The 13,518-nt window shown below is 39.3% G+C and overlaps 1 protein-coding gene across 2 annotated transcripts in view; it reads right to left on the bottom strand.

Moving 5' to 3' along the window:
* TBC1D9 (TBC1 domain family member 9) overlaps positions 1 to 13,518 on the bottom strand; it is a 44,154-nt gene that overhangs the window by 25,903 nt on the left and 4,733 nt on the right. The window contains exons 1-4 of one of the 2 annotated variants that reach the window (XM_064711334.1): positions 7,894 to 7,942; positions 4,512 to 4,622; positions 1,937 to 2,055; positions 122 to 350 (exon numbers count right to left, since the gene is read on the bottom strand). In XM_064711334.1, the coding sequence (XP_064567404.1) occupies positions 122 to 350; positions 1,937 to 2,055; positions 4,512 to 4,622; positions 7,894 to 7,927 (493 nt within the window). In that variant the 5' untranslated portion in view covers positions 7,928 to 7,942. Of the gene's footprint in view, positions 1 to 121; positions 351 to 1,936; positions 2,056 to 4,511; positions 4,623 to 7,893; positions 7,943 to 13,518 lie in introns of those variants that run through there. The other variant, XM_064711333.1, reaches the window with a different exon arrangement.

The raw sequence follows: 13,518 nt of genomic DNA, 5'->3' as shown, positions 1-13,518 counted from the left end.
CTTCTCCTTTCCTCAGTAGTGTCTTTGTACCCTCAGTGATCAGTACGTGAAAAGAAACAAGCTACAGGAGATTTCCTAACCACTGTGAGATGCACAAATTACCATTCCACTGCTAACATACCTTCCCTGCCCATGAGAAAAGAGTAAAAGCAAAGGTGATTGATGCTGAGATACACCCAGCCCTGCCGGGGAACCTTTCCCTTCCAGTAACTGCAGGAGTAGTAGTTCACTAATTTCTCTTCCTCTGGCATCCCAAACAGCTTGTGAAATTTCACTATGGCTTCCTTGAATTTCTCAGTGTCATCATCCTCCTTGATGCCATTGATCTTGTTGTACTCAGCAATGATGCCCTGGCAGGGAATAAAACCAGAACAATCCTGTTAGTGGCCATGGGCTATCAGATATCCTAATTCCCACTGCCATCCAGGCCACAATGGTTACTGCATTGCCAAGGAAGTCGTTCAGGGAGCTCTTATTGTTCTGCTCACTCTTTGACTTGTGTAGTTATTCACTTTATTCAAGGTTTTCTTTCTGATGGCCTTACTCCCTGCTGTGCCCATGTCAACAGCAACCAAACACCGACCCCCTTGCCAGTGCCTTGTTTTAAATTATCCAACCCAACTCAAACACTCCTAACAGCCCCGTGAAGCACCCATGGCCTGCAGTATTTTCATCTTCCTTCCTGGGGAAACAGACACAGGATTTCACATGACATTTTTCTGAAGGGAAGAAAAAAAGGAACTGTTGCTCTTTACAGAAAATTTTGTATTACTTCTATGACCCCTCTTATTGGACCTTGAGCATAAAAGAGCAAAAAAAGGGAGGGGAGAAGAAAGAAGAAAAAAAAATCTTCAATCAGACTTACTAACAGAGTGGAAAAAATTTCCCACTTTCAGGTGCAGATGACCCTCATGAAATTTGAAGAGGCAACAGGTCAAAAGATGTTTTTTAATATTTTTAAAGACTACGGTTCCTTCTGTTCTATACTCTGTTTTATTTGCTTATTTTCCCAATCTCTATTGTCTTTTATATAAAAGTTATAAAATTTTTGCCTTTTTGTGACTTTTTGCCTTCAACTTGCTCCATATTTACATGACGAGCAGAGTATAAGACAGAGAAACATCGTTCACATTTAGTATTGATCCAAATCTAGGAAGCAACAATTTCCTTAAGGATTATATTTCAAAACACACATATAAGGTATGTCCATGACCATCTATAGCACTCATGCCTGATTCACTGGGGAAACACAAGCAACTGTGGGATTTGTAAGAGAGCTGACTTATGATACAAAAGGTTAAAAGAGGAATGAGACAAAGCCAATACTTTGAACACACACCAATAAATACAGCAATTCTTCTTACAATCTTTGAAAAAAGTATGTATTTTGAGATAATTCTTAGTACAAAAAAAGTACTTTTTGCCAGTATAGTTATTATCTGACCTATAAAGAGAAAAAGAAACTCTGAGAAAATCAACACTCCCACTTCCCACCAAGGAAACAAATCAATGAACCAGCAACCCTAACACCTATATGGAGTGCAAATGCCAATACTATAGGACTTAACTGCACAGAAGAGGGGGAGGAGACATTATGAGTGCATGAAAAAAGTTAAAATTAAGCCTTGCAATGGAGAAACAGTAGCACAGACAACTGTCAAAGTTTAAGACAGTGCAATTAATTTTAGAACTTGCAATGCCTTAAGACCTGCCTATATATTTATATGGTTTTTTAAAAAATCACACTGTTCTAAGCTACATGCACTATTCCCAGTTTCCCTGATTTTTACACACGCTGCTACTTAGCATCTGGTAGTTCTTCAAAAAGGCAGAGCAGCCTGGGAACCACCAGCTCCAATTTATTTCAAATTCACATAATTTTTCTTTCCCCAGTCATATTTATCACTAACAACAACTGCAGTAATTAATACACTACCTGTATTTTTCCTCTGACAAATGTATTTATGTCATTCTCATTTTCAAAGATTGAAAGAGTTTGCAACAAATTCTGTTCCAGCCATTCCCAGTGTTCAGTGATTTCCTTCCTCGAGCAACCTATATAAAAAACAAACAAGCAAACAAACCAAAAGTCACAAAATAAATAATTCACTAGTGTCAATGTCCCTTTAATTCCCAGTCTCCCCTACAGCTGATCACACAATCAGCCCAAAACCTACACCCCACTTCTCAATAATTCATCATGACAGGCAAGGTCTTTCTCTTTGTTCAGGGCTAAAATACATACTTGCTGCAATGTTTTAAATTACAGGTTATTTTATCACTATTGCTGGAAAGTTTTTACCTATCTTAGCATATTAAAAGTATTCACCATTTTACCAACACTGGCCTTTAAGGTAAATTATTCAATAACTCTGACTCTCAGGAAAGGGGAAGAAACCATATTTAACAGTTAAAACACTGCACTTCAAAATACAGAGCCCTCAAGAGTGGCAGGAAATAAAAATGAAAATAGCTACAACATAGCAACTTGCATGAAAATGCATATAATTACCATTATCACAAAAAACCTGTTTACAGCAGTTCTATAACTGAAAAACACACAAAGCCACTGTTAGAAGAATTAACTTTATAGGTGGAGAAGGATCTAAAAAAGTTGTTCACTTCCGAACAGAATTTAATATAGCACCATTTTCACCTTCAACTGAGCACAGCACACTGGGAGGGACACTGGCATGGGACACAGAAGTGCTACTACAATATGAAAGGCTGATTGTGTACAGCATTTTGCATTCCCAGACCATCAATTGTTCTTGAAAAGTAAATAAAAATTCTCCTGTATAATTCAATAAACAGAACTCTAAGCTGTGACATCTTTAACTCAACCCTGCACTGGAGAACGGGCTGTTCACAAGGCTTCTCTCCAGAGCCATAAGGCTTCAGATTCACCAGCCAGAATCCTCACAGGGCCCAGATCAGTAGTGTTAATATCCAAGATATTTCACATCCAAATCTGTCTAAACAGTCATTTTAGAGCAGACAAACCCCCCTGGATTACTTTCATCCTCAGAATACTCTTGCACTGAGCAAGACAAAACATCACAAACATATCACAAAACAATCGCATTTCTTCAAGTCGCTCTGTTCAGCTACTTACTGAAGATGGAGATTATTTCTTTACTGAAGGCAGGAGAAAAAGACAAATTTCTGTAAAAACAGATTACAAGTACCAAATAACCAACAGTCTACCCTTGGAGAACAGTGCAGAACAAATGAGAGTTGCATAGCTAAAAGCAGCCAAAGCCCTTGGTAACCTGTATAATTTTAACAACCCTTGATCAGTTCAGAAAGAATTGCTTTAGTTGCAAATTCATAAAATAACCACAGCACAGAGCGTTAGGGAACACTGGGCTGCTCAGCTTCAAGGTTGCACAGATAAATTATTTGCTCTCTGTAAAATTTTATCTCCCTGCAAAATCCACACTATTCCCCTAAAGTCAAGTGACAAGACTACACCAATGCAGTCTTTTAATTTGATCAAAACAACTAAACTATCAACCAGGTATTAGGAGACTAAACATTTAAGAAATACTCCACAAATGGAAATCACAGATATATAAATTAACTACATTAGCAATTTCAATTAGGGCTAAGATTCATAATTGAAGAGCATGTTTATTAATACTAGCCTAAATGAAGACAGAGTACTTCTACATAAAATCCACAATACCTTTCTCAGAAAAAAACCAAAATTCTCAGAGTTCAGCAGCACCATACATTTCTACATGTATGGTACATTTATTTATTATGGGACCATAACCAGATCTGTCCAAGTTGGAGCATTAAAGACCAAAGCTCTTAAAAGTTGTTGCATCTGTGTAAGAACATAGAGTTCTATAGTTAACTTTAACCTAGCTACCATCTTGCTGACTTCTAAGTACATCATACATAGAAAGACCACACAGTGTCTGAAATAAACATCCAGGAGGCAGGCATCCCTGGGATCTAGCCGGTATTTATCCTGGAGCAGACAGGAAATGTCTCACTGTTTGCTGTTCAGTGTTTGTGTGAGTGCTGGTGCTGCATTTTCTTCCTGGTTACCACTACAAGGGAAGCCAGGTGCCCTGGGTGCACTGGGGTGCTATAATTCAGGTGTTCCTCCCACCATTCTCTCACCCAGGAATGCTCACTTCAGAAGTGCTCTAGGAGTGAGCCCTGGCCATGGAGAAGAGCATGCAAGGAGGAGGAATGGGGACTGCTGGTCCAGGAACACCTTTGGGAGAAGAAAAGTAGGAAAAAATAGATGTTCCATCCCTGCTCCATCTCTGTTTGCATTCAGTCATTGTGGTTAACACACTCTCCCATGATGGCATTCCAAGTCTGACTAGCAGAAACTCCAGTGCCACTGAATTTCACCGCTACAGCAGGTTTTCCTTCTGACCCATTTATTTGTCCTGACATGACTGTGCTCAGCAGGAAGGATGCTCTCTATCATGTTATGTGACACAGAGTCCAGGAAGAATAAAAACCCACATCAGTGCATTTGTCCTTACCACAGGCAATGGTCCAGTAGACCAAGGAGTCTGGTGCTTGGTAGAGGATTCGATATGGTGCCACTCTGGCACTGGAGTCCAACACAACATCAAGAGTACCCACAAGGAGACCTGCAGGAGAGGAAATTCTCATGAATACACAGGAGAGGGCTCTGCAGCCCCTCCCCATTCCATTTGACCCTCCACAGCAAAACCCAGATCTACATATTCATCCTCACGCTTCTTGTCTCAGGCTGTAAAGAGGAAGAATGATTTAACAGGGAAACATCTTCAGCTTAAACAAGACTTCAACTCTTTAATGTACATCAATGCTAGCATAAAGACAGGCAAATTGAAGCAAAGCAGAAGGTAGCTGTGTTATAAATTCATGTTTAAAAGTTATTTAGTTTTTTCCTGTGTTTCATACACTGCTGGAACCCTGAGCAGTAAAAAACCTACCAACTACAAACCCTCCTCCAACACCAACAAGAAATCCCAGACAATACATCCTATAAGGGTTCAAAACTTGAATGTCACTAGGTAAAACTAAAGACTTCCAGCAAAAATAACTGTGCTACTTAACAGCTGATTATTTAGGGTAGGAAGGATTAAAATGCCTTAAGAGTCAAGCTGTTTTTCAGATGAAAGGATACTGAGGAAAGACAAAGCCATACTGTTTTCCAGAAGTAGCTTTGAAAATTCTTTACTACTGAGAGAGCCACCAACAATCGCATACCAACAGCTACCAATAATTCCTAACTCTACTTCCAAAATTTCTAGATCCTATTTTTATAAAAAACCACACATAAAACAAAACTCTACCCTCCCAAACTCTCTGCAAGAAGAGAGGGTTTTTTACATAGTTTATTTTAAAACTACGTAAAAGTTTTCCTGTTTTTCATCTCCACAAAGAATTTTCATCTCCCGTGCAGCAATGTCAGATTTAAATTTTCATGTTGAAGCTCTCAGAAAATTGTTTGGGGAAAAAAAATTTGAAATACATAAACAACAAATGGATGAACTTTCAGAGATTTTTTGTGAAAATATTTATTAGGGCAGAAATTAGAGTTTTTTTTCAAACAGCCAAAATAAACTGCATGCACCAAAAGCATTTAAAACTCTCCTGTTAGAAGTTCTCTTCTCCTTTCAGGTCTCATGTGTTCATCTTTTACTGTCATAGTTTTATTAGTTCTTCACTGCTGAAACTGGTATATGCAATACTGCTTCCCTTGCTGTTTCTTCAGATTTGTGCTGTGCATCATAAAGATATAAAAGCAGTACCCTTGTTCCATCTCAGTAGATCCCTCAAATGTGATCTGAAACTGATACTAAGAAATGCCCCACCTAGCAGTGATTCTGTATTTCTCCCATTCTATCTCTTTTATTTGCATTTTGTTTTAGACAGATCTTCTCATGTTGGATCAACTGTAATCTCTGTGTGCTCAATGAATTAACATGCACCACTTCTGAATGCAAGGGTTAGGCAAGATATGAGAAACAAGTCTGGGCACATTAGGCCATTGGTAAGGTGTGCTCCAAAGCTCTCTGACAATTACAGGACACAAACACAAAACACGACTGTAAAATACCCCAGTGTGCAATTTGTCTCACAAGCTTTAGTTGCCCCTCATCTCTCTCACATTTTGATTACTGGCTGTACACTGACAAGCTTCCTCTGAACAACTCTCCACCAGCCCTTCTAGATACACCCTGGCTCCGTTCAAACTCGGGAGAATGAGGTAGGTTAAAATGTGCCTTTAATTATTTTTTTCCTCTCCATCTGAGCTTCACAAATGCAGTATGGCCCTGGCCTAGAAAGCACATGCCACTTCAACCAAGGTACAGCACAAAGCTGCCAGTACTGCTCAGCTAAAGTGGGGACCAAGCAGACGCTGCACTTCGTTCATTAGCTGGGTTTGCTGCAAATACAGCAGGAATATTTTCTTTTTGCTTTTCAGCTTCACATGACTACTGACAGTAATAAATATGCAACAGGCATGATGTAATATCTAAATAAAGTTGTATGCTGGCCAAATGCAATCTTCTCTGAGATACAGAAACACTGCTCATTCCCTGTATTCTTTAAAAACATGCTTGTTTCTTTCCTCCTGCTGTATTTCCAAATTCATTAGCATATGGGTGATCCTGCCAAACAATTCTGCCCCTAGTTCTTGGAGTGCTGTAAAAGCTGGGATAGGCAGGTAAGACTAGAAAATCAGAATAAACCAACTGACTTGTACAGCAACATCAGGTTCAAAGGAACTTCCCATCCTACTTTCTTCTCCCCTGGATGTGGTAGAGAGGAGATGAACCTCCCCCTGTGCCAACAAACACTGTAAGACAGAGCAAGGCATTTAAGAAATATGAAGAGCACTATGAAAAAAAACAAACACCAGCAAAAGAGAGAAGCCAGCAGTGACTGAAAAAACACATGGCAGGTAGGAAAAGAAAAGAAAACAGAGAATACTCTCCAATGGTGCAGTAAGCAGGAGTTGTTCAGGGGCTTTTCAGTAAACAAATTGAAAAAATAACCATGTAGCGAGGTCAAAGGACGAAATCTGACAGAACTCCAGAACATCACAGGGAAATTCAAATCCGAGCTTAGCAAGATAACTGCAACTGACAGTTTATCAGTAACATTTACTTGTATCATGCAATAGCTGTTCTGACAGATGATATGTGTGTTATTAAAAAAAATCATTTTATCACATGAAAACTCGTGCAATCATGCAGCTGGGCCTGCTTGCTCTCCTTCATGAACTGTTCTATTCCTTTTTGTGTTGTTAAGCCAGCGTTGGTTGGTTTGGGTATTTGTTGTTTGTTGAGTTTTTTTGCAATACAGACATGTGATGCAACCAGAATGAAATCACAGCTGTTCATATTGATAATCTGTTTGAGGATTTTCTACATGAAGTAGAAATGAAAATTAAAAAAAAAATTAAGAGAACTTTAATACTGTTCATTAGCTCATGAATTCTTCATGTAGCAAGTACCTTTTCAGACATGATTAAGTAACTGAGTTTCTATAGAAACAGAACAGGCAACCAAGAATCATATTCCTTATATCAGACTGGCCCTTGGGCAAGAGCCAGTGAATTACCCAGGCATCAAATCACATGACTATACTGACTGCAAATTTTTTCCCATTATTTCATCAGGTTTCTGACTGCATAATGAACTAAGGGGAGAAATTTCCAATGTAAGAATACTAGATCTACAAGCCCTTGTTGAAGCAAGAGGCTTTCATGAGACAAGTTTTATTTAAAGCACACGGTGTAATTTGTAGGATTAGCATCTGGCTAATTGATGGGAGCCCCAATTCTAAAGGCACTCAAGCATGAGTAACCATGAGGGGGCAAACAGTCCCCCACACATACATGCCAAATTTCCAGAGCAACCATACCTATACATGGGGCAGGAGGGGAAAAGGGAGGCATAATGCCTTCACTTTGCTTGATACAACTTTTTAATAAAGTCAGGTTCCTCTTTTGGAAGCTTGAATTCAAAGTGAAGGTCCAGAAGATTGACCAGTATTCTCTTTCTTTTCTGTAAAACACAGGCATTAGCAGAGGAAAAATAATGATATGTAGTATTTGGAAGCAGGGAATACAAAGCCACAGTTGGCTGAGGGCCTGGGCAATTGCTCTTGCATCATGTTACTGGAAGGACATACAATGCACCAGAGGGAATTACTGGAAGAGAGGCTCTTTGCACTTTGCACTTTGTGCCGAAGGAAGAAATCACACTGCATTTTACTTACCTGACCACATGCAGTGGTGGCTCACATTTAGTCAGAAGCTGGAGGGGGAGCCTATAACCCTTGCAGAAAGTACAGATTAGTCGTTTATATTCATTAATTAATGTATGATGTGCTCTACTTGCATCCTTACAACCACAACCAATTTTCAACCTGTTGTTTTTGCTGGAAGGGATTATGACCACATGAAGCCTCCTCCATAACACAGACCCCCTTCACAAATCATTCCTATCTCACCAAAGGGCATTTTTCAGAAAGACAAGTCATCTTGGTTTGAAAACTAAGCCAATAGCTTCAGCCAGTCGAGATTCTTCCAAGCACCACTGCAGTCCTTGCTCCTCAGAGACCAGTATTCAGATGACTTACAGTCCAGACTGATTACAAACTACCCACAAACAGCAATGAAATCAGGTGATGACCTGCAGAACCAACCTGGTACACTTTAAGCATGCACACCTCAGAGTACGTGACTCAAACACCTGCCCTAGGTCGCAATATCTGTGACTAACTGGATATTCACGGCACAGATATTTGCAGCAGGAATATTTCTCTCTTTCTTTTATCTTTCATAATAACTTGCAAGTGTCTTTGTAAAACATCAATTACCTGTGTTTTTAAAGGAAAAGCAAGTTTATGCACTGTACACATGAACAAACTTTTTATTAGCAAAGATTTTCTTATGACAAACAGTAACCCTCTTCCACAGAAAGCCACATTGTCATTTAAAACCACAAAGACTGAGTAGTCTTTATCACCCTTCTACAGTCCCCCTCACAGCAGTATTATAATTGAGAGCTTTTGTGTTTTACCTGCTCAAATTAAATTGGATTACATATTTAAAAGTGAGGATCTGGATTATATATTACCTCTAGTGTACCTTATTAAAACACCAAAGCCAATGAATTATAATAAATAACAGCACTTCAAAGCTTAAGAACTACCAGCAGCCATGGCTGTGTTGCACAGCAAGCACCAAAATGCTAGGGATAGTAACAGACAGTGGTGCTTCCTAGTAATTTCAAACCTCAGAGTAGAGGTGCTTTCAGCACACACCAGGGAGCTGTGACACATCCATTCTCCGGTGACACAGGCAACATGTGTCACCCTTTGCCTCGAGCTGAAGGATGCCCTGGTGCCACTGACTGCTGTGCCCTCCCTTCCCCAGAGCGCAAAACGTGTTATTCACACAGCTCTTCACAGGGACAAGAGCCCTGTCCTGTCTCATCCTCCTTCCAGGTGCACATGAATCCACACCTCAAAATACCTTTTGCTTGGAGATCTTTATCTCAAAATGTATAAACAAAGAGCACACATGTTTTTAGCATTAAGAGTAACTAGAAAATAATACCCTGCAAAAGAGCTGAGACATAATACAGGTGACTCTCAGAGCCAGGCTCGTGAGCTATCACTCAAAGAGTCTCATGGATGTCAGCAGCCTGTTTGTGAAGGAGCTCAACAGCACAACCAGGAAAACTTGGAATGTCACATGTGTCACAAGCAGGACCTTTTCAAAACAGGCACTGTGACATTCCAACGCTGAATCAAACACATACTGCTTAAAAGGCCCTCAGTATTTAAAGCATGCTGATGACTTGTCTTTCCAGCAAAGTAAGATGGACACATAATGAGCTCTGCTCATAAACCTGAAACACCCACGGCACCTCTTTAGATTGTAGATGTCAGCTGATCTTTAGAAAGCTTCAATCAATAGGGTTGATTTAAATCATATTTACACCCTGAGCATTCAGTTTTATATTGATTTAATGGACAATGAATAAACTCTTCCTAAAATTGGAGTGTTGCTTCCTGAGCTATAAAAACAAGAACTCCTAACAACACATAACTGAAGCATACAGCACTAGGTATTGTTTTTCATACTAAGGATAATGAATCCTCACTCTTCCACTCTTTCTCAAGGCAGTTTACATTATTAGCTCTCTCACTTTTTATTACAGGATGAGATCATCCCATTACTTGTCTGTCAAAACTCGACCTAGAGCAACAGCCTGAACTCCATGGGCAATACTATGGACAAAACCTTTTCAAAGGGAGGGTCAATGCTACTTGATTTAATTTCACAGCAATGCCTATATAAATTGAAAATATTATAGACCACACAAAAATAACTGAGTCTTAAACCTCCAGTACTGGCAATAATACCCACAACATTTCCCTTAAAACTTCATGAAGGGCTACACTTTTTTAATAGATGTTCATTCATATAAATCAAGGTCAAATGACCTCTAAGGACTTATTTTCTGTCTTCCCATGTGCCTTATATGGGCATCTAATGTAGCATCAAGAAAACAAAATTCTTCCTCTGGACTTACAACAATTAATATTCTTTAATGAAATAATAAATTAATAATTATATATATTTCTTAAATAATTAAGAAGGAATTAATAGGATTGGTTAAGTTTTCCCCAATGCCTGCCTTTGCTGCTCTCTTTTCCGACCAACATAATTCTGTAGATTTGTCCAGCCACCCTTTTATTTGCACAGGAGTTTTCAAACATGTTCAGTGAGACTGCTTCTGAGGAAGAATTGTCACTCTACTGACATTTAGTAAGAAAAGAAGCAAAACCAGTAGTTACCTTCTCTGTCTTCAAGCTGATAAACACAAATGAGAGAAGACTGAAAAACTAACCACCAATACTTAAAGAAAAAGCTTGGGAAGGGCTGGTGTGATACCTGGCCTGATTACCAAGAGATAAAGCAGCAAGAAACAATACAGCTTTCATCCACCCTTCAAGTTTTACAATTGTGATTGAATCACCTTATCTCCAAATGTGTTAATTTAAAAGCTATCAGCTGTACTTGTTAAGGTGTCCAAACAACTCATGACCAACCCTGTAAAAAATCTGTAGCTAAACTTGAACCTAAATCTGGTTGGGTTTAGACTTTCAGCTTTTTCAACTTTTTGTAACTTCTGCTAAGCTGGAGCTCACAGAAAGAGATGAGCACTGACAGGACATGCCACAGTTACAAGTATGCGAAGGCTTACAGCACTGAGAAAACTGGTATTTTGACAAAACCTCAAACAACTTATCTCACACTACTGAAAAAAAATTATACTACATATCAATCACACCAGACTTTATGGAATTATGGGAAAATGGTGAGAAAAATATAGATGAAGTTATCAAATGCCTTCTAGGTGTGATATAAACAATTACTCATAAATTTGTAAAAACACTTAGGAAAAGCATAATCAAGTATCAAAACAGCAGAGAAGTCACTGAACTTCACTCACAACTAATTATTTTAAAGTATCCCATTCTGTCAGAGGAGCATAAGCAAATTTAATAAATTTCATCCAACAGGAAAATTTAAATCTGAATCTGCACCAACAGATTCAGATTCAGATAAACTGTGTAAGATGAAAGAATAAATCAAGTAAGGATGAGCAAATTAAGAAAAAAAAAACAACAACAAAACAGAAAAAACCTCCAAACATCACTCCTAACCTAAGAAAAATTACTGTAAACTGAATCTAGTTTGAGGACTGAAGGGGGCACAGTAAACTCAGCTTGAACTCAAAGGAGCAGACCTGAAGCATGTTGAAATACAAGCTAAATTTGAAAAGAAGCAATAGCTTCAGAAACAGAGAATTTTAAATTTTCACAGTTCTGACTGGACACCTGCAGATAAATCAGATTTCAATAGCTATCACAGGAGGCACTTTACCAGGGAAATGAGCAATGCTGAATGGAAGATCCCAATAACTCTGGCTGATAAAATACTGGAAAAAACAGAGGGGAAGAACAAGACAGAGTATGAGGAAAGAACAATAAAATCCAAAACATTAAAAATGTACTGGTGAAATCAAGATTACTGCTGTGGTAGAAATTCAAACACCCCTACCTGGAAGCTTCAGGGGAAAAAAAGAACCACAAATCCAGCATAGAAACACAACCTTTCTTTTGGAAAGAAAACAAATGGGAAGATTTGGAAGAAGTCCTCTAGAACCTAAGATCACCTAAGCACCAGATTTAAAGTCAAAATGCAAATGTAATTTCTGAATATCAACATTGACCAGGATGCAGTGATGGAAATATGGAAACTGATGTGAAGAAGTGCTACATCTACCCCTTTCAGTGAAGGACCAAAGAACAATAACAAAAACCCTGTAAGCAATACAAACTCTGGTATAACGCAGAAAATCAGTAAGTGGCCTGACTGACTGCTTACTGTCTTGTGATGCTGTGCAACACTTCCAACACAGTTTCCTACAGAGATCTCAGGAAAAGGAGCAGGCCACCCTGGAATTCCACGTGTCAAACAGTAACAAGATTTCAAGGGCAAAGATGGCAAAAGGCAGCTCAGCTCAGCAGCCTGGAGAGGCCACACTGCTCACAGTGTCGGAGGTAAATTACTGCGCAAGGAAAGTCTTTGACCAAGAAATATTAGAGGGAGAAGCAAAGCTACATCTCAGGCACTGGAGATGTTGTCTCTAGAGCCAACAGAAGAGCTGCAGATGCAGAGAAGTATTAGGCAGGAAGTGAGGAACCAGGAAAAGCATCGGGGAATTCAACAGAATGACTGTGAGTCAGTGTGGGGAATCAAACACCAACTCAGCCCTAGACATCTGCAGGTTCCTTGAAGTGGAAATGGACTGGTGTGGGGAAGCAAACACACCCACAGCAGAGCCTAAGGAGCAGCTCAGAGAATCAGAGCAGATTTGATGTACTGAGAAAGGAAAGCAGAGCAGGAGAGACCAGCTTCCACTCTGTGTGCCAAAACAATCACAGAAAGCTGCTGGATAGGCAGACCACCCTACCCATTATGCTAACTGCAGCCATTCTGATAAACACTGTATTTCAAGTACCAGAGAGCACATGCTTTGTACTCATGCAAATCTGACAGGCAAAACCCCAACTGCTTGAGTCAACAAAGGCAGAAAGTGACAACTTTGTTAAAACATGGATCATACTTTGTTCGGGCAGATGATCAACTGGCCAAATGCTTTTCTGAGTCTTAAGCATAAACAAGTTTTCAAGTAATCTCTTCCTCAACTCTCTGAACTGAGAGGCTGTGAGCAAGACAGAATCTCAGCTCCAAATGTGAAATACTAATTGTGCTGTCCAGCCAGGCTGCAGAAAAGCTTTTCAATTTAGAACACTGTCACAGCATTAAAAATTATATTAGATCTGACATTGATATGTCATATCAGCCAGTTGAGCTCAGAACCTCTCCTTTTTGCCTTTCCAGTGTGGAAATTAAATGACAACTCCTTTTGCAAAAATATCTGGGGAGAAGTAGTATTTCAT

This window comes from Zonotrichia leucophrys, chromosome 4, assembly GCF_028769735.1.
Source record: "Zonotrichia leucophrys gambelii isolate GWCS_2022_RI chromosome 4, RI_Zleu_2.0, whole genome shotgun sequence".
NCBI classification, from domain to species: domain Eukaryota; kingdom Metazoa; phylum Chordata; class Aves; order Passeriformes; family Passerellidae; genus Zonotrichia; species Zonotrichia leucophrys.
The sequence above is the reverse complement of the archived record's forward strand: the minus strand, read 5'-3'. Positions and strand labels throughout refer to the sequence as shown.